At 42.0% G+C, this 21726-nt stretch overlaps 1 protein-coding gene across 1 annotated transcript; it reads right to left on the reverse strand.

Moving 5' to 3' along the window:
- Window positions 1–778: 778 nt before the first annotated feature.
- Window positions 779–20010, reverse strand: LOC133258888 (phytanoyl-CoA dioxygenase, peroxisomal-like). Its single transcript, XM_061435573.1, has 8 exons — window positions 19936–20010; window positions 15504–15562; window positions 14413–14523; window positions 13605–13773; window positions 10745–10826; window positions 9298–9479; window positions 6974–7123; window positions 779–907 (listed from the first exon to the last, which is right to left on the reverse strand). The coding sequence occupies exons 1-8, from the start codon at window positions 20008–20010 to the stop codon at window positions 779–781; spliced, it is 957 nt and encodes a 318-aa protein (XP_061291557.1).
- Window positions 20011–21726: the final 1716 nt, after the last annotated feature.

Below are 21726 nucleotides of genomic sequence, written 5' to 3' on the forward strand. Positions count from 1 at the left end.
GCAGTTCATGGGGTCGCAAAGAGTCGGACACGACTGAGCAACTGAACTGAACTGAACTGAACTGCAGGCACGTTTACCAAATAGGATCAGCTTCTTGGTTCAGGGCCTAAAATATAATCATCTACAATGCAAATAAGTTTGTTTATTTGCCTTGACTGCTAACTTGTTATTGATCAGCAACAGCATGGAATATTCACTAGTTAAAAATAAATAATCTAGAGTGAGGTGTATTAATTAGGCAGGCATATGAAATACTCTCTTACACTGCTATGAGAACCATCAGTGATCTCCCATCTCTGCTACATGCAGGCTTTCCTTAAACTCCCAATGCAAACTGACCCAAACACTTGCTTGAGAATTGTTTTCTGAGAGTCTTACTGGAATTCCACATACATACGTACTCTCTTCTTCACAAATAAAGGAGGCTTAATGATTGACAGCCCAAACCTTTAACATCTGTGCATTCAGAAGGTCACTTTGTCCTCCACTTCCTGACCTGTGATTGTGCTATTTCCTCTCGTACCTGTCTGTTTTGGAACGTGATGGCCTGTGTACAATAGGCTAGCCCTTAGATTCACAGAACCCAGGTCCCCACATAGGGAAACAAGTAGAAACAAGCCCCGCTGTCTTTCCAGGACGTCTCAGTGGTGTTTCTGAAACAAGCTGTAAACCCAAGCACTTTATATTTTCAAACTGAATCAGGTAGGAGAAGTATTAAACATCTGAAGAAGAGAAAAAAACGAGATCTTTACCTTGTCATTTCATACAGACATACCTATCAGCTGGCGTTTTTCAGTCCATAGATTTTACAGAATACCTCTTCCATTTCCTTTCCAACATTTTCCTGATTGGTGCCCTTCAGATCAATGTAGTGACAGTTGGCATCAGCAAAATGGCATGAAATTGTCTGTGGAAAGTGAATGACTCATGTTAGAAAGAAAGAAAAAAAAAAACACCTTGTTAACACCATCAGTCAAGCAATGAGGCATCTTTCAGAAAGTTCTGTCCGTGAGCATTTGATTTCTAGACTGAATGCTATTCCCATGTGTCTTAAATCAGTCCCTCGATGACTCAGCTGCTTTTTTCTTCCAGCTAAAGGCTAATTGAGAAATTGTAAGATTTTTAACTGTGTAATTTATTATCCAAAGATATATACGGGGCAGGGAACAGAATTATATAAGGAAGAAGTCTTAACTTTTTAGCATTTGATTTTTCTAATGAGTGAATATTTCCAAGTGCTACTAAGGAATGTATTGCAGGGTTTCTCATCAACTCAGTTACAGAAGTTAGTGGAGTTTGTAATGAGTTGGTATTTCAATGGCCACAGATGATGGAGCAAGAAAAACTGAAAAGCCCTTGCAAGGGAAAACAATACGCAGACACCCTTCTCCAGTCCAAAGCACAGTTCCAGTCTGAGAGCATTCACATAAAATACTCATCTTGTTTCCTTTTGAAGGTAAGATGGAAGTTATTTGGTTCTCCCCAGTCTCAAAGGACTTATCAACAGATCTAACTTGCAAGGTGATAGTTAAAACTCACCTTCGTTGTCACAAGTTAGTTGTCTTAGGGTGACTGCACCCATCAGAAGATCTTCCTACTTCCTACAAATTTCTAAGCAGTTGAGTCATGAACTTTATTTCCTATGGAAACCCTAGTGCTATACTAAGCCATTTTGTAGCCTGAGGCAAAAGAGAAGAAATGTACACTCCTACCTGTACGCTTTTATGTATTTTTTAATAGCATTTTCCAAACCATTAAAGCAGTTAAAAATATTGAAAAATTACAAAGTTAATATATTAAAACACACTATTTCCAGCATAGTGCCTGTACCCACCCCCCCATTTGTACTGTTCTGAGTGTCATGGTAGTGGAGGGTCTGATCTTGTTTCATTTGAGATTGTGCTCAGTGTGGAATTTTTTGTTTTCTGCGTTGAATCTTAGTTGCAGCATGTGGGATCTTCATTGCAGTGCACAGCCTCTTTAGTTGTAGCTGCTGCTGCTGAGTCACTTCAGTCATGTCTGACTCTGTGCGACCCCATAGATGGCAGCCCACCAGGTTGCCCCGTCCTTGGGATTCTCCAGGCAAGAACAGCTGAGTAGGTTGCCATTTCCTTCTCCAATGCATGAAAGTGAAAAGTGAAAGTGAAGTCGCTCAGCCATGTCCGACTCTCAGCGACCCCATGGACTCTAGCCTTCCAGGCTCCTCCATCCATGGGATTTTCCAGGCAAGAGTACTGGAGTGGGGTGCCATTGCCTTCTCTGCTAGTTGTAGCACAAGAGCTTAGTTGTTCTTAGGCCTGTCAGATCTTAGTTCCCCAACTAGGGACTGAACCAACCAACTTCCCCCAAATTGCAAGGTGAATTTGTAACCACTGGATCACGAGGTAAGTGCCTCACCATGGACTTTTTGGCATTAATGTTTCTTTATTTTAAATAAGATATTAAAATATTATTTAATTGGATCACTGAGTTTCTTTTAGCCTCCAAGAGAACTGCCTTCTTGCCTCATGCTCATCTCAGTCCTGTTGAGCCTGGTGGATGTCTGAATGAATGCAGAATGAAATCTGACAACTAACCCTCAGCGACAGGGAGACAAAAGGGCTGTTTTGATAAATTGGAAGCCTTCAGTTCAGTCACTCAGTCGTGTCTGACTCTTTGCGACCCCATGAATCACAGCACGCCAGGCCTCCCTGTCCATCACAAACTCCCAGAGTTCACTCAGACTCAAGTCCATCAAGTCAGTGATGCCATACAGCCATCTCATCCTCTGGCGTCCCCTTCTCCTCCTGCCCTCAATCTCTCCCAGCATCAGAGTCTTTTCCAATGAGTCAGCTCTTCGCATGAGGTGGCCAGAGTACTGGAGTTTCAGCTTCTGCATCATTCCCTCCAAAGAAATCCCAGGGCTGATCTCCTTCAGAATGGACTGGTTGGATCTCCTTGCAGCCCAAGGGACTCTCAAGAGTCTTCTCCAACACCACAGTTCAAAAGCATCAATTCTTCAGTGCTCAGCCTTCTTCACAGTCCAACTCTCACATCTATACATGACCACTGGAAAAACCATAGTCTTGACTAGACGGACGTTTGTTGGCAAAGTAATATCTCTGCTTTTGAATATGCTATCTAGGTTGGTCATAACTTTCCTTCCAAGGAGTAAGCGTCTTTTAATTTCATGGCTGCAATCACCATCTGCAGTGATTTTGGAGCCCCAAAAATAAAGTGTGACACTGTTTCCCCGTCTATTTCCCATGAAGTGATGGGACCAGATGCCATGATCTTCGTTTGTTGAGCTTTAAGCCAACTTTTTCACTCTCCACTTTCACTTTCTTCAAGAGGCTTTTTAGTTCCTCTTCACTTTCTGCCATAAGGGTGGTGTCATCTCCATATCTGAGGTTATTGATATTTCTCCCAGCAATCTTGATTCCAGCTTGTGTTTCTTCCAGTCCAGCGTTTCTCATGATATACTCTGCATGTAAGTTAAATAAGCAGGGTGACAATATACAGCCTTGATGTACTCCTTTTCCTATTTGGAACCAGTCTGTTGTTCCATGTCCAGTTCTAACTGTTGCTTCCTGACCTGCATACAGATTTCTCAAGAGGCAGGTCAGATGGTCTGGTATTCCCATCTCTTTCAGAATTTTCCACAGTTTACTGTGATCCACACAGTCAAAGGCTTTGGCATAGTCAATAAAGCAGAAATAGATGTTTTTCTGGAACTCTCTTGCTTTTTCCATGATCCAGCGGATGTTGGCAATTTGATCTCTGGTTCCTCTGCCTTTTCTAAAACCAGCTTGAACATCAGGAAGTTCACGGTTCACGTATTGCTGAAGCCTGGCTTGGAGAATTTTGAGCATTACTTTACTAGCGTGTGAGATGAGTGCAATTGCGTGGTAGTTTGAGCATTCTTTGGCATTGCCTTTCTTTGGGATTGGAATGAAAATTGACCTTTTCCAGTCCTGTGGCCACTGCTGAATTTTCCAAATGTGCTGGCATATTGAATGCAGCACTTTCACAGCATCATCTTTCAGGATTTGGAATAGCTCAACTGGAATTCCATCACCTCCACTAGCTTTGTTCGTAGTGATGCTTTCTAAGGCCCACTTGACTTCACATTCCAGGATGTCTGGCTCTAGGTCAGTGATCACACCATCGTGATTATCTGGGTCGTGAAGATCTTTTTGTACAGTTCTGTGTATTCTTGCCACCTCTTAATATCTTCTGCTTCTGTTAGGTCCATACCATTTCTGTCCTTTATCGAGCCCATCTTTGCATGAAATGTTCCCTTGGTATCTCTAATTTTCTTGAAGAGATCTCTAGTCTTTCGCATTCTGTTGTTTTCCTCTATTTCTTTGCATTGATCACTGAGGAAGGCTTTCCTATCTCTTCTTGCCATTCTTTGGAACTCTGCATTCAGATGCTTATATTTTTCCTTTTCTGCTTTGCTTTTCACTTCTCTGCTTTTCACAGCTATTTGTAAGGCCTCCCCAGACAGCCATTTTGCTTTTCTACATTTCTTTTCCATGGGGATGGTCTTGATCCCTGTCTCCTGTACAGTGTCATGAACCTCATTCCATAGTTCATCAGGCACTCTATCTATCAGATCTAGGCCCTTAAATCTATTTCTCACTTCCCACTGTATAATCATAAGGGATTTGATTTAGGTCATACCTGAATGGTCTAGTGATCTTCCCTACTTTCTTCAATTTCAGTCTGAATTTGGTAATAAGGAGTTCATGGTCTGAGCCACAGTCAGCTCCCGGTCTTGTTTTTGCTGACTGTATAGAGCTCCTCCATCTTTGGCTGCAAAGACCATAATCAATCTGATTTCGGTGTTGACCATCTGGTGATGTCCATGTGTAGAGTCTTCTCTTGTGTTGTTGAAAGAGGGAGTTTGCTATGACCAGTGCATTTTCTTGGCAAAACTCTATTAGTCTTTGCCCTGCTTCATTCCATATTCCAAGGCCAAATTTGCCTGTTACTTCAGGTGTTTCTTGACTTCCTACTTTTGCATTCCAGTCCCCTATAATGAAAAGGACATCTTTCTTGGGTGTTAGTTCTAAAAGGTCTTGTAGGTCTTCACAGAGCCATTCAACTTCAGCTTCTTCAGCCTTACTGGTTGGGGCATAGACTTGGATTACTCTGATATTGAATGATTTGCCTTGGAAATGAACAGAGATCATTCTGTCATTTTTGAGATTGCATCCAAGTACTGCATTTTGGACTCTTTGGTTGACCATGATGGCTACTCCATTTCTTCTGCGGGATTCCTGCCCGCAGGAGTAGATATAATGGTCATCTGAGTTAAATTCATCCATTCCAGTCCATTTCAGTTCGCTGATTCCTAGAATGTCGACATTCACTCTTGCCATCTCTTGTTTGACCACTTCCAATTTGCCTTGATTCATGGACCTGACATTCCGGGTTCCTATGCGATATTGCTCTTTACAGCATCGGACCTTGCTTCTATCACCAGTCACATCCACAGCTGGATACTGTTTTTGCTTTGGCTCCATCCCTTCATTCTTTCTGGAGTTATTTCTCCACTGATCTCCAGTAGCATATTGGCCACCTACTGACCTGGGGAGTTCCTCTTTCAGTATCCTATCATTTTGCCTTTTCATACTGTTAATGGGATTCCCAAGGCAAGAATACTGAAGTGGTTTGCCATTCCTTTCTCCAGTGGACCACATTCTGTCAGATCTCTCCACAATGACCCACCCATCTTGGGTTGCCCCATGGGCATGGCTTAGTTTCATTGAGTTAGACAAGGGTGTGGTCCTAATGTGATTAGACTGACTGGTTTTCTGTGAGTATGGTTTCAGTGTGTTTACCCCCTGATGCCCTCTTGCAATATCTACCATCTTACTTGGGTTTCTCTTACCTTGGACGTGGGGTATTTCTTCATGGCTGCTCCAGCAAAGCACAGCCGCTGCTCCTTACCTTGGACGAGGGGTATCTCCTCACCGCCGCCCTTCCTGACCTTCAATGTGGGATAGCGCCTCTAGGCCCTCCTGCGCCCGCGCTGCCATCACTCCTTGGACGTGGGGTTGGTCCTCCCGGCTGCTGCCCCTGGCCTCTGGCATGCGGGCATGGGGTAGCTCCTCCCGGCCGCCGCCCCTAACCTCGGATGTGGGGTAGCTCCTCCCGGCTGCCGCCCCTGACCTTGGACTTGGGTAGCTCTTCTCTGCCGTTCCTGCGCCATTGCAGCCTGCCACTCTTGGCCACTGCCCTTGACCCCCCTTCAGGCATGGGGTCCTCCCGGCTTCTGCCCCTGACCTCGGACGTGGGGTAGCTCCTCTCGGCCGCGCTTAGTGTGCCGGTAGCAGCCGCCATTGCGCTCAGTGCGCCGGTCGCAGCCCCAAAGAAGACACTAATATTTAGTATCAACAGCCATGTCATCCTTGGGAAATGTGAGCCCAGCATATCATCAGATCTGCTGAATTTTTGAGAAACAAGAAATCTGGAAATTTATGAGAAATTCTGTCCATTTTTAATGTAAGCACTGATCTCATAAAGCTTAAAACATTCTGAGGCTAAGGAGTGAAAAATATGGCCATATCTGATTTCTGGGTGGCCAATTCACACCTTCCTTTCCAATCAATAATATTTTAACCAATAGCAATAATATTACAGACGTTCCCCTTATATGAGCTGTATACATTCCAAATGTTATTATTTGGTATGTATGTCTGCCTTTGTCTTTTCCTCTGAAAACATGCTATCAGTTGCCAAGTAACTAAGCTCTCTGTCTGAAGAAATTCCATGAATGTTCAATAGTGATGGCATCCTAAGGTCATCTGGCTTCTTACTGCTATAAGCAACAAAGCATGAGGGAGACAAATATATTTCCTGGTAGATACACCAGACTAAAGGGCAGCTGAGTTAAAAGTTACAAATCCTTTAACTTTTCATGTATCAGGATACTTTTCTTCCTCATGCATTCATCTTCAAACAGTGCTGTGATGTGAATGTGTACCTTCCGGAATCCTTGACTTTTGTTCCGACCAGATCCATGGATGAGCAAAGGGTGAAAGAAGATGGTGTCTCCCTTCTCCATCACCAAGTGCACCCGGGCGTTGTTTTTGTCATAGTCCTGGATCCCGTGGAACATGATGTTGACTCCTCCCTAAAATCATGAGAGAAGCCAAGTTCAAAAGTGAAGAAGTCAAGAATTAAAACTTTTATCAATGATTCATCAGGGAAAACAAAGCTTCTCTAAGTTCTTCCAAGAGAAAGAGACAAATAAATTAGATTTTTAAAAAATTATTTATACCAAAGCTTCTCAGTTGACTGGTTTTAGAAAGCCATGAGTTGTTAAAATCAGAGATACTTTAGACTGGATGAAAAATTTGGAATTCCCACCTATGGTTCATTACTGAATGATAACTGAAGACCCAGATCAGCTTTGCATTTTGTGGGAATGCAGGAGATCATCTTTCCTGGTAAACCCATGCTCATTCTTTCCCAGCATGCTCTTCTCCTCACCTGGAACTTGCATCAGTCATTCCTCTATTACTCAGAAGTATCTCTTAAGAAGCTAACTCAGAGGCTCATCTCCCCAAATAGGAGAGAGAAAGTACTCAGTATTTCTGAGCTCAAAACCCACTCACGTTACATCCAGAGTAAAGAAAGAAAGTAAATTAAAATGTTACATTTTAAAATTATTTCAACCTCTGTTTTTCAAAGTCACTGCACACAAAGAAAAAAAAAAAACCCACAACTTTGTTTTCAAACTATTTTCAAAGTTAATTACTGCATTAGCTAATGGTTATATCTTTTATGGAAAAAACCTAAAATGAGAAGCTTTCAAGCCTTTTTGGGTCTTGGGCACTATCCCATTTCCTTTCCTAAGACTATCCCAAACCCAAATTCCTTTGGGGGAATGACTACTTCCCGACTGTACTATGGTGAGTCTTTGCCTCCTGCCCAGAGTGGATATTTGAGCAAGATAACTCCATCTAGTCTCCCATTGCAGCACTTAGCACTAAGCCTCAGTGCAGGAATTCTAACTAATTCTGACTAATTTAAGCACAGAAGTCCTAAAACACACACACACACACACACACACACACATATATATATATATATATATTTTTTTTTTTTTTTGGCTGAGCGGCTTGTCAGATCTTAGTCCCTAACCAGAGACTGAACCTGCACATTTCACAGTGAAAGCTTGGATTCCTAAGCACTAGACTACCAGGGAAGTCCCAATATTCTTAGCATCCTGCAGAACTGTGTGCATTCTGTCTGCCTTAACAAAAGGTGCTCTTCCATCCTTACCATCATTATGGGATTTTGAGACCTTATTTCCTTACATCTAAAACACTAATTAAGAGTCTACTCCGTTGTTTCTCTGCCTCTGGACTCCTACACCTGCAATACATATACTGTGCCAGACCACAAGGTTATTGTCCTTGAAAAAATGATTTGATCTCCTCAATCACGGGCCCCAAAGCATTGACCAGCTAAATTGATAAACTATGGAACAGCCTCATAATGGAACGCTGCTCAGTCCTCCCCAGAGCCTCTCTCTGCTGGTCTCTTCAGGTGGAAGCAGATAATCCCGCTTCTTCACTGAGAGACCAACCAGTCAGTGTGTAAGACTCACTTGGCACACGCATCTGGTGTTACCGTGTTTTTGTCTTACCTCTGTAGTTAGGCTTTATAATCTCAGATCTTTTATAGCATCACCAAAGTCCACCACTTTGGTTGGCCTTCAAGCACTTGTTGAAAGAATGGAGGTGATCATTTTATCTGACATCCTGGAATTTTCCCTAATCCTCGTTTTACATCCCAGAACAATGTTTCTCTAAGAAAGGAAATGTCATCTTACTGGTAAAGCTCCTTATGTGTATGTGTGTGCTGAGTCACTTCAGTCATGTCTGATTCTTTGCCTATAGATTGTAGTCTGCTAAGCTCCTCCGGAGAAGGCAGTGGCAACCCACTCCAGTACTCTTGCCTGGAAAATCCCATGGACAGAGGAGCCTGGTGGGCTGCTGTCTATGGGGTCGCATAGAGTCAGACACGACTGAGCGACTTCACTTTCACTTTTCACTTTTCATGCATTGGAGAAGGAAATGGCAACCCACTCCAGTGTTCTTGCCTGGAGAATCCCAGGGAGGGCAGAGCCTGGTGGGCTGCCGCCTTTGGGGTCGCACAGAGTCGGACACTAAAGCGCCTTAGCAGCAGCAGCAGCAGCAAGCTCCTCTGTCCATGGGATTCTCCAGGCAAGAATATGAGTACTGATATGAAATCAAAACAGTCAAATCTGATCAAAACTCAGCCATCTAGCAAACTTACCTCCCACTGGGGATAATCATGGGGTTTCAAGGGGCCTTTGTGTGTCCCTGGCAGCACAGCCAGACAGCCATCGTTCCGGTCAATGTGCTCCATGGCTGTCCAGGCACAAACGATGCTATTGCTGGGCCTGAAGGGGAAATAGTGCAGATCCTGGTGCAAGGGATGATGGGATGTCTTCTTGCCTGAAACAGAATTTGCTGTTAAATAAACTCAAGTCTCAGAATTCTTCTCTGCTTAAAAAACCAGAACAATGACCTATCCTTGCAAAAACCAAACAGATGAGACAATGCTGAAGAAAACCAGCCTCTAGAGATAAGCACCAAATTAGAAGACTGAATCAGCACAATGACTCAATCCTCTAATTCTTTCTGGATTTCTGGTAGCTGAGGACTACTTACACTGTTTTCTAGCAATCTGTACATATGTCATCATCTCCGTTGTGCTTTATACCTTCCTAACTCTGGTTTGGGCATAGAGCTTAGTATACCCAAAACAGGTTGACTAATTAAAGAGAGTGGTCAAATCTGAGATCCTATGACAGCCTTCTAAGTGACTGATATAAAAAAATGATTCCTTAATTAACTAAATAAATAAATAGAAGGACTCTCAAAAGGTTTCCCCCACCAAACTAGAACCATTTGCTGTACAATCACTGTGAAGAACCAGAGATACTACACCCACATTCACATTCTCCCCTAGAATTGCCTTCTGAACGTGGTTTCCCCAGGCCAGGTGATCTCTTCACCCAGGACACCCAGGGAGGGAAAGGCCTACTGATGTTAGGCTACAGGCTTAGTACATAAACCTCTCTTGGCCATCAGGACAGAGACAGAGTAGCAATGGATTAAAGATCTCTAATGGCTGATTTCCTACCACTGATACAGCTGAATTTCTCAGTGTGGCCCAAGAGCCATCTGCATTAGCATCTCTGAGTATGGTTAATAAAATCCAGGTTCCTAGTTTCTATTTTCTGAATCAGTCTCTCTAGGAGAGAGGGCTTAGAAGCTACATTTTACCAAGCACAGAAAATTTTAAGAATAGCTATGGTATTTGATAAAAGTTCAGTTTTAAATTTGTTAGTAATAATACTGTCTTCAGATCAGGAAGCCAAAGTCCACACCCTCATGCATCGGTGAGAGTGGGTAACAAAGCTTAGAGATGCTGAATATCAGGAGTCTGTGGGGGTAGAGAGACAGTTGTGTTTTATTAAACTGCATCTTTCAGAAGCCACTTGTCTACAGTCCCAGCAATAACCCTGGAGTTAACATTGATATCACTATTATACTTCAGTGCTGTTATGATGTAAGCTACTTTGAGACTTAAGTGAAAATATATATATTCATTTATGCAAAAATTTAGCAGTAGTGCACTTTGCTATTTTCTTTCTTTCTTTTTCTCTTCTTTATTTGTTTGCTTTTCTTTTCCTTTATCAATAAAAGCTCTTTACCAGAATCTGGAGGTTTGTTTATCAGCATTGTATGTATGGCCATAATATTGGGTCCAGTGAAGCACTCCACATACTTCAGAATCTAAGGAAAAAGGAGGGAAATCAGATGCACAAGTATGTGGCACAAAGTACATCTATCTATACCCCGTTGGCAGTCATTTAAATCAATCAACCAGTATTTCACAACCTTACAAACAAACCACGCAAAAGTGAGCAACTGCAAATCATCAGAAACACTCTCAAACAGGCTTTTTGGAACCAGCTGAAAATCTAAGTGCTTCTTCTACAAGAGAGACATGAGTTTTTCTGGGACACCAGCTACGAAGGGCAGGAATTAAACCTCCGATGAAAAGGATGCCCAAATTGGCAGGGCCAGTTGAATGAAAACAACAATGATGTTGTTCAGACACTAAGTCCTGTCTGACTCTTTGAGACCCCACAGACTGCAGCACACCAGGCTTCCCTGTCCTCTACTGTCTCTTGGAGTTTGCTCAAATTCATATCCATATTCAATCTCTAATTCTGTCTGACTCCAAAAAATGAAGCACATTCTACGGCGCTCAATTATATGATCTCTTCTGTATAAGGAATGTAGGCAATTTGAGTATAAAACACTTGAAATGTTACAAAACTCCCAGGAGACCAACCTAATGCTTGTTTTATTTTTTATTAAAAAGTTTGTTTTTGTCATTTTGGGGGGTATTCAAAAAGATGGAAAAAGGGTTGTTCTTTACTTTTTAAAAAAATTTCGATTGGGGTATAGTTGAATTATAATGTTGTGTTAATTTCAGGTGTATAGTAAAATGAAAATGTTATACATATATACACTAAGACTCTTTCCCCATATAGGCCATTACTGAGTATTGAATACAGTTCCTGTGCTATACAGTAATCGTTATTTGTTGTCTATTTTCTGTACAGTGTGTGTATGTGTCCATCTCAGTCTTCGAATTTATCTCTCCTAGGCTGCGATTTTCTAAATGGTCGTCATTCAAGAGCAATCCTCAGAGTTTTTGTTCTGCTTTGCAGAATTTTCCAATATATTTAGAGGATATTCTCCCTACTTCCTATCTTAGTCTTATCCTAATTAATAAAATTCTTCAAACCATGGGTTTGAGGTGCTGGTCATTTTTCCAATATATATTAAAATAAACACCTAGCTATTAGAAGAATACCTACCTCCTAAAAAATCATTGCATGAACCACCAGACACATGGTTTGCAGGTTACGGAAGTAGGAACATCCTGACAGACATTCTACCACATGCTGCCTATAATTTCCAGCTTTTATCATGATCCACCCACACAATTTTCATTTCCAAAACAGGACGTGAGGTTGGGAAGAATGCATGGTTCAGAGAGGCCACTTCCCTTCTTGTCCCCAACTCAAGAGGCCAGACCTCCCAGATGCCTCAGCTGTGCAGTCTTCAAGAATCAGACTTTCTAACAGCACTTGGGGTATAAGTTCTAATAAGTACTTTGTGCAAAGTGTCCTTTTAAACCATTCTAAATGACTGGTCAGAAACCATAGTACAGGACTACCTTATGCTACAGTGGATAAGAACCCTACTGCCAGTGCGGGGGACATGGATTTGATCTCTGCTCCAGGAAGATTCCACACACAAGGAGCACCTAAGCCCTCGCACCACAACTGCCGAGCTCCAGCTCTGGAGCCTGAGAGCCGCAGCAAGAAAAGCCAACAAAATGAGAATCCCATGCACCTCAACTAGAGAGGAGCCCATGTGCAGTAACAAAGACAGCACCAGCAAAAATAAATAAATGAGAAAAAAATAATAAACTCTTTTAAAAATGAAACTGTAATACATTCATGCAAGGCATTACTATGCAATAGTTTACAAAGTATAAAGTAGATCCACAGATACCAATGGAAAGATGTCTCTCTCATATGTATTACCAGTGGAAAAACCAAGGTGACAACCAGGATGCTTCCTGTTACACGAAAGGTGGGGTTATACAAATATGCTTGATTATACCTGCAACGGTTCTAGATGAATACGTAAAACAAAACAGTGAGTGGTGCAGGGGGTGCGAGAATTTCCTTTTCCCTTCATGTCATTCCACACTAGATATTTTCATAGCTATGAACTACTCTTAAAGAATAATTTTTTAAAAACCTAGTTTAAATTTAAAAACAGACACCACTACTGACCAGATTCATAAAACAAATTGAAAAGCGGCGTGCAATAGGTAAGCCTCAGCACTTTTATCCCTGTGGACATGCCTGTAGGGAGTGTGAGAAGGCTCTCTGTTTACCACAGAGATCCTGCTCTTCTCCAGCAAAAATAGAAAAATCATGAGGATTTCTCAGTCTTGGCACTACTGACATTTTGGGCCGCATCATTCTTTGTTTGCTGCAACAGGCTCTTCTCTGCATTATAGCATCCCTGGACCCAGTAGCAGCATCCAGATCTCTACCCATTAAAACCCACCACCCCTCCTGCCTGACAAGCAAACATGTCTCCAGACTTTGCCAAATGTCCACCTCTGATTAAGAACCACTGCTATCGGGCCCCAATAGAAAAGGACAAGAGTCTAGTCCTTTGCTACCCCATGGAATGTAGCCTGCCAGGCTCCTCTGTCCATGAGCTTTTCCAGGCAAGAATACTGGAGTGGGTTGCCATTTCCTTCTCCAGGGGATCTTCTCAAACCAGGGATCGAACCCATGTCTCTTAAGTCTCCTGCAGTGGAGGGGGGTTCTTTATCACTAGCGCCACCTGGGAAGGCCAGTAGAAAAGGGCAAGATAAAATGAAAAAAACAAAAAAGTTATAAAGATTTCAGAGGCAGACATGCAGATAGGCTATTAGCTTAAAGAGAAAGAAAGCACAGGAAGGTCTTGAACCTCAGGGAGGGTGCAGTATCTGAAGAGTTCCTCATCTTCTTGGAAATCCTGGACCTTGGAAACCACTTTCTCACTTGGCACATACTCTGATTTTGCGATGGTGACATCTCTCATCACCAACAATCCCAATGGTTTCACCTCCTTTCTGCAGATTCTTTGAAACTCATTCCTAGAAAATTCATTGGTAAATGATGTCAGTACCACAGGCACTAAGCACCTTCCTGGCCTTCCATTTGTTCTGTGGAAGGACTCGAAGACTTGGGAGTGGTTTTTCTGCACTAAATGGTCCTCAAGCCCCAGGTCAAATAGTTCTGATGACAGGAAGGAGAAAATGGCCAACTCAGAAGTGCCCGCCTCCTAACTGTGGAGTTGAAATTCGCTACCAGAATTTGAATAGTCCGTAGCTTAGTGGACCAGTGGGGAAATATTTGTGATTTGGTTTCATTAGAACAAAAAAGCAAACACCTCCCCAGCATCACCATGTACCAGGCCCTAAGAACTCTGTCTCTACTTTACCTGTTTAGTCCTAAAAACCATTCTAGGACATAAGTACTGTTATTTTCCCCATTCTGCAGATATAGAAACAGGCATGGAAAGGTTAAGGAAATTGCCCTATACCTACAATATTAACTAAAGAGACTGAGATTAAAGCCAGACACTCTGGCTCAAACCCAGGTTCTAACAAGCCACTTCCTAACAAACCTGATGCCTGAAAAATATCTGAACACACACAAGGTAATCCTACCCATAGTCCCATTGCACACACAGAATACACATTTCCGTCATATAATACAGTGTTACTTAGCACCTAAAGCGTTGAATATCAGCATTAGACACCAAATTTTTAATGACAAGAAATCCATTTTCTTCATAGAATTTTCTCTGTTCTAGGCTTAGAACATTATTCTCCCAAGTGTACCTAAAGGAGGAAAAAAATCTCAAATAAATCCAATTTAAAAATCACAACCTAACATTATGTATCAAGAACCTGAGAAATGTTTGTACTCTTCCACCAAGCATTTCTAAGACTTTAAGGAAATAATCTGAGTTTTTTTTAAGTTTTAAATCTAAAACAGTAATTACTGTCACTAAGATATAGAATAATAATTAACTGATTATATCATATCCATTCAATGTGATTGGATTAAAAATGAACATACTTATTAAATTAAGGACATTGCTTATTAAATTAAGATTTGATGACAGTGATATAAAACCAAGACACTACTTGTTTCCAAGGAAAAAACTATAAAGAAATACAGGAAAAATATTTAACAGTGATTTCCTTAATAGAATGGCATTATGGATGATTTTTTTTACTTCCTCCTATTTCTCTGATTTTAAAATTGGCTCTGTAATGAATAAATATGGTTTATCAAAGAGGAAACAAATTTAATATATTTTGTGTTTTTAATTGTCTGGTTCATGCATTCACAGAAGAAATCCAAGTAACAAAAATCTAAATATGTGTATAGCACACACACAAACTCAAATCACCCTATCCCTTCCTCTGGTTTGGAGTTGCCATTCTATGAGAATAGTCCACAGACATCAATGTCTTCCACTTCAAAAGTGACGTCAAGATAAACTAATGATGCTAGCTGGACATCAGAGTGACCAAACAACAGGATAATTTAAATGAGATTTACCATGCCTGAATTTTACAAAATAAGCTTATGCATTTTCTGACATTTTCACTTCTTTTTAAAATTTAAAATACATAGAGGAAAAGTCTTTGTCTCCAAAAATTTCCAATTAGAAAAAGTCCTGGGTTGGAGGACTTGTATAATAAATTCTCATCATGCAACCTGTGTTTTATATCCTAGTTACCATGGTCGGGGGGTGGGGGAAACCTTTGTGTACATTGTATGGTTAAGAATTAAAATTATATCTACTTACTGGAATTGTTGAGGATGGAAAGTGGCTGGAGAACCAGGCCTTGAAGCCGGGTGAGATATCTAGGATGTGATTTAAGGCAAATCAAGTGAAGTCCAGGCATCACCCTTCTAGAATCAACCCACCCTGGATTGGTTTTCACAAGGGAAGACCAGCCCTACACAGTCATCAGGCACACTGACTACACACATACGCTTCAGTGCACTGCTGCTTAGATCGTCTCATTTCACAATGGCCTAAGGAGGTGCCTGGAAGCCAAGACCTTTATTATGCCAACTGCACAGAGCAGAAACCCTAGGCTGGGAGCGCTCAGTAACTGGTCCAAGGTCACCCAGCAGAGAGCAACTGAGCTAAGACTTGACTGACACTGTATTCATACTTTCCTTATTCCTCCTGGATATTTTTTCCACCAAACTACTGAGTGAATAAAAATGCAAAGGCTCTATTCTAGAAATAAAGAGAAATGTGCTATTTGAAAGAGATATTTAACTTAGTGGGAGCCTAGTCCAAAATATTAGAAACAGTTTGGCTGGTCATTAAAAAAAAAAAAAGTATGGAAAATGTTGCCAACCCTGGCTCAAGACTAAAAGCTATTGCTTTAGTGGAGTGCCTCCCTGTAAAGCACTGATTCTCAGATGAAGTGGGTATGGTGGGTGTCAGATTCACCTGGAGAACTTTTTTAAACCCCTACTAGAGTTCAAGCTCCAAAATTCTTCCCCCAGTAAAAAATCACTGTGGTAGGACTGGATTGTATCTTTCAGTTGTATTGAGGCTGGAAAATACTTGGAGAACTAGGAGGGTAAAAAACACTAGTGTCCTTAAGTGTAAGATCTGCAGTGATACAGCCTTTCACAGGCCTCTGAATTACCTATGGTTTCTCAAAAGAAAAAATAAAGTCCATAAAATAAACAATGACTCCAAGAAAAATATAATCCACATACTAGAGTATCATTTTAAATATCTTAAAAAACTAGAAAATTCCTTCTAGTTTTCTTTTCTATATAGTTATCACAGATGATTGTCTTAGCATTGGGGGTTTTTTTTCTTCTCATTTTTTCTATTGTTTCTTTTGCTGAAAGAGTTATTTTCAGAATGTCACTTCTCAAAAACATGCTTTTTGAATGCTGTTTGTATGTAACTGGGGACAATATAATAATCAAGGAGATGTGAATTCCCTGGCATCCCAGTGGTTAGGACTCAGCACTCTTTCTCTGGAGGGCCCTGGTTCACTTAGCTGGTTGGGGAACTAAGATCCCACAGGCCTCACAGTGTGGAAAAATAAAAAGTCAAGGAGGAGGCAGGCCAGGAGTCAGAATTACTAGCTGCAGTCTGTTTTCCCCAAGGGAGAGAGTTAACCTCTTTGTCAGTTGTTCTCAGCAAACTGTGGCTGCCAGGACAGTCCAGACATCTCTCTTTCAGTCCTTTTCTCCTCTCTCCCACTCCTGCATTATGGCTTTTACTTTTGTTGTTGTTCTTGGAGAATTTTTTTCATACATGGAAATGTTTACAAAGCTAATAATTATTTACTATGTTTCCTATATAATGTTAATAAACCTGGGGAAAAAAATGGGGTAAGAATCTGTACCATACTGCATGGTCCTAACTATGGAATTATGCAGTTATGTAAATACATGGAAATAAACACACCAAACTGTTTACAAATAATGACCTGTAGGAAGTGGAATTATGGGTGATATTGATTTTCTTATTTGTGTTTATATGCATTTAAAAACTACACTGTAGGACTTCCCTGGCAGTCCAGTGGTTAAGACTGCATTCCAGTGCAGGGGGTGTGGGTTGGATCCTTTGTCTCAGACCTAAGAGCCCACCTGCCTCATGGCCAAGAATCAAAAACATCAAACAGAAGCAATATTGTAACAAATTCAATAAAGACTTTAGAAATGTTCCACTTCCAAAAAATCTTTATAAAAATAAAAACTAGACTGTCATACTTCAAAAATCATTCCTTATTTCAGAATCCTTAAAAAAACTGGAAATAATAGAACTGCCATATGATGCAGCAATCCCACTGCTGGGTGTGCACACTGAGGAAACCACAATTGAAAGAGACACGTGTACCCCAATGTTCATCGCAGCATTGTTTATAATAGCCAGGACATGGAAGCAACCTAGATGTCCATAAGCAGATGAATGGATAAAGAAAGCTGTGGTACATATACACAATGGAGTATTACTCAGCCATTAAAAAGAATACATTTGAATCAGTTCTAATGAGGTGGATGAAACTGGAGCTGATTATACAGAGTGAAGTAAGCCAGAAAGATAAACACCAATACAGTATACTAATGAATATATATGGAATTTAGAAAGATGGTAACAATAACCCTGTATGCGAGACAGCAAAAGAGACACAGATGTATAGAACAGTCTTTTGGACTCTGTGGGAGAGGGAGAGGGTGGGATGATTTGGAGAATGGCATTGAAACATGTATAATATCATATGTGAAACAAATCGCCAGTCCAGGTTCAATGCATGATACAGGGTGCTCGGGGCTGGTGCACTGGGATGACCCAAAGGGTTGGGATGGGGAGGGAGGTGGGAGGGGCGTTCAGTCTGGGGAACACATGTACACCCATGGTGGATTCATGTCAATGTATGGCAAAACCAATACAATATTGTAAAGTAATTAGCCTCTGATTAAAATAAATAAATTTATACTAAAAAATAATAAAAATAATAAATGTATTCAAATGAAAACGTCAGTGCTTTAACTGCACTAGTCATATTTCAGGTGTTCATAGCCACATGTGGCTACCATATTGGACAGCACTGGCACAGAACATTTCCACCACCATAGGAGCTTGTGTTGGTGCTATTCTAGGAAACAGATATGGAAAAAACCAACTCTGACCTCCATACTATTAAAGCTAAGTCCAATATGATCAGAATATTAAACTTAAGGTATTCCCTGGCAGTCCAGTGGTTAGGACTTAGTGTTTCCACTGCAGCGGGCATGGGTTCAATCATTGGTTGGGGAACTAAGATTCCATGTGTCATACAGGTGGGCAAAAAAAAAAAAAAAAACCCACACAATTAAAATTTGAAAGTGTTAACAACCTGACTCAGAAACCTTAATCTAGTTCCAATTATATCTGGTCCGAGTATATTTGTGGTTTTCACAACTGAACTTGTATCAGAACCAGGTGAAACCAGGTTGCCAGCCCCACGTCCCTGGATGTTGACACCACAGGTCTGAGAGGAGGCTGAGGTCCTTCATTTCTACCAAGTAGCCAGGTGGTGCTGATGCTGCTGGCCCTGGGACCACACTTTAACAACCACTATGTGCCTTAAATGACCTTTGTCAGGAGTTTTAATCTCCAACCTCAATTGCTTTCTCACCTGTAAAATGAGATTATAGTCGCCTGTGCTGTGCCTAGTTGCTCAGTCGTGTCTGACTCTTTGCCACCCCATGGACTCTAGCTCGCCAGGCTCCTCTGTCCGTGGGGATTCCCCAGGCAAGAATACTGTGATGAGTTGCCAATCTTCCTCCAGGGGATCTTCCCAACCCAGGAATCCAACCCTGATCTCCTGCCTTGCAGGTGGATTCTTTACCTTCTGAGCCACCAGGGAAGCCACAGAGTCACCTAGGTTCCCTTTATCAGTTTGTGGATGGGATTTTAAATTTACAATGGTTCTGATTGGAACTCCTCTGGGAGAACAGCAGTGAAATTAAAAGGAACAGCCACCAGAATCGACTTTAAGAAAGATTTCAGGATCCTGAATACAGCAGAGCAAAATCCCAGCCTGTGTTGTGAGCCCTGAATGAGATCACTGAACACGCAAAAACAATTCTGCAAAGCAAGTTGATTTCTGAGGCACACAGTGACATCTCTCTGGATCCAACACCGGTGGCGCACAGATTGACTTGGATTCATTTCAGAAGGCCTGACCAGGAGTAGACACAGGACACCCAGCCCTTCTCCAGGAAACAGTGTAAGTGCCACCGGGCTCCCCTGAAGAAGAAGAGCTGGGGGGCAGCCCCATCCTGAGAGGAGCGCTCGGCTCCTCAGGGTGGCTCTGCGCCCCTGGCTATGGTCTCTGTCTCTAGGCAGCCCCACGATCAGGCATGGTCAAGTATAGAAAGTGACAGGGCAACAGAGAGTCAGCCAGCTTGGACTTCCCACCGTCCCCTCCCAAAGCCGGGGAACAGAGGCCCTGAGAGGGCCCGGAAGGCTGCAGCAACGCCAACTCCGACGCCAAGTCACTGGAGCCAGCAGTCCCAGACCCACCTGGCAGACAAGTGCCCTCCTGGGGGATGTACGTGTCCTCGCCCGCCAGCACCTGGAAGAGATGTGACCATCACAAGGACAGATGGTGGGAGCCAGGAGCCAGAAAGAGTCAGCAGGAAGGTTGTATGATACACCCTGAAAGCCATCACTTTCCGAGCTCGAACGCCGTGCTCCCAAAGGATACAGTGGGCCGGGCCAAGCAGCCATCCAGGTGGCGCAGCAAGATGCGTAGGCGGGAGGAGGTGTGGTTCTGGTCCATGGCCTCTCGGGGAACACCTGGCCCTTGGAGGCACACGTCTTTTTAACTCTGCTATCGGCCCCGCCTCCACGTCGCTCCTGCTCAGCCAAGGCCTTGGGGCTAAAGAAGCTGCCACCTCCCACGTCGGCCAAGGGCACTGACACAGTTTGTTCTACAAGACCCTGAAGATCATATCTGTCACACAGAGCAGGAAACTATTCCCAAGGGCTCAGTCACTGGGTTAAGGTTGCCCAGGAAGAAAGCATGCCAGAACATAACTCATGCTTAGCTACATAGTTCCACTTATTTTATTCATGAAGATCCTTCTACCAAGCTGCTGAAGGAATGAAAATTCTTAGAAGTAACATGTGCTTTCCAGAAGAGACATTCAATTTACTGGGAATTCAGTCTGAAATACTATAAAGTTTGGTCGTTAAAAAAAAAAAAAAAAAAAAAGGTGTTGAACATAAATGAGTCTATGAAATGCTCTAGTATAACTTTGGGAGTAGGGAGCCGGGCCGCTCAGCATGCCAGATGTTAGTTTGATGACCAGGGATTGAACCCGTGCAGTGGATGCAGGGAGCCCTAAACATCGGACAGCCCTGGAATTCCTAATTTGAAATTTAGGGAAGAGCTAGAATTTTTTTTAAATTTTATTTTATTTAACTTTACAATATTGTATTGGTTTTGCCATATATCAAAATGAATCTGCCACAGGTATACATGTGTTCCCCATCCTGAACCCTCCTCCCTCCTCCCTCCCCATACCATCCCTCTGGGTCGTCCCAGTGCACCAGCCCCAAGCATCCAGTATCGTGCATCGAACCTGGACTGGCGACTTGTTTCACATATGATATTATACATATTTCAATGCCATTCTCCCAAATCATCCCACCCTCTCCCTCTCCCACAGAGTCCAAAAGACTGTTCTATACATCTGTGTCTCTTTTGCTGTCTCGTACACCAGGTTATTGTTACCATTTTTCTAAATTCCATATATATGCGTTAGTATACTGTATTGGTGTTTTTCTTTCTGGCTTACTTCACTCTGTATAATCAGCTCCAGTTTCATCCACCTCATTAGAACTGATTCAAATGTATTCTTTTTAATGGCTGAGTAATACTCCATTGTGTATATGTACCACAGCTTTCTTATCCATTCATCTGCTTATGGACATCTAGGTTGCTTCCATGTCCTGGCTATTATAAACAGTGTTGCGATGAACATTGGGGTACACGTGTCTCTTTCCCTTCTGGTTTCCTCAGTGTGTATGCCCAGCAGTGGGATAGCTGGGTCATAAGGCAGTTCTATTTCCAGTTTTTTAAGGAATCTCCACACTGTTCTCCATAGTGGCTGTACTAGTTTGCATTCCCACCAACAGTGTAAGAGGTTCCCTTTTCTCCACACCCTCTCCAGCATTTATTGCTTGTAGACTTTTGGATCGCAGCCATTCTGACTGGCGTGAAATGGTACCTCATAGTGGTTTTGATTTGCATTTCTCTGATAATGAGTGATGTTGAGCATCTTTTCATGTGTTTGTTAGCCATCTGTATGTCTTCTTTGGAGAAATGTCTGTTTAGTTCTTTGGCCCATTTTTTGATTGGGTCATTTATTTTTCTGGAATTGAGCTGTAGGAGTTGCTTGTATATTTTTGAGATTAGTTGTTTGTCCATTGCTTCATTTGCTATTATTTTCTTCCATTCTGAAGGCTGCCTTTTCACCTTGCTAATAGTTTC

This window comes from Bos javanicus, chromosome 13 (genome assembly GCF_032452875.1).
Source record: "Bos javanicus breed banteng chromosome 13, ARS-OSU_banteng_1.0, whole genome shotgun sequence".
Classification (NCBI taxonomy): domain Eukaryota; kingdom Metazoa; phylum Chordata; class Mammalia; order Artiodactyla; family Bovidae; genus Bos; species Bos javanicus.

What these genes read in the sequence shown, in the direction of transcription:
- LOC133258888 (XM_061435573.1), bottom strand. Translation starts at nt 20,010, where the DNA reads ATGGACCAGAACCACACCTCCTCCCGCCTACGCATCTTGCTGCGCCAC. An exon ending in GCTGCTTGGCCCGGCCCACT is followed by an intron (nt 15,563 to 19,935) that starts GTATCCTTTGGG and finishes ATCACATCCTAG; the next exon opens with ATATCTCACCCGGCTTCAAG. An exon ending in AAAGTCAAGGATTCCGGAAG is followed by an intron (nt 908 to 6,973) that starts GTACACATTCAC and finishes CACTTTCCACAG; the next exon opens with ACAATTTCATGCCATTTTGC.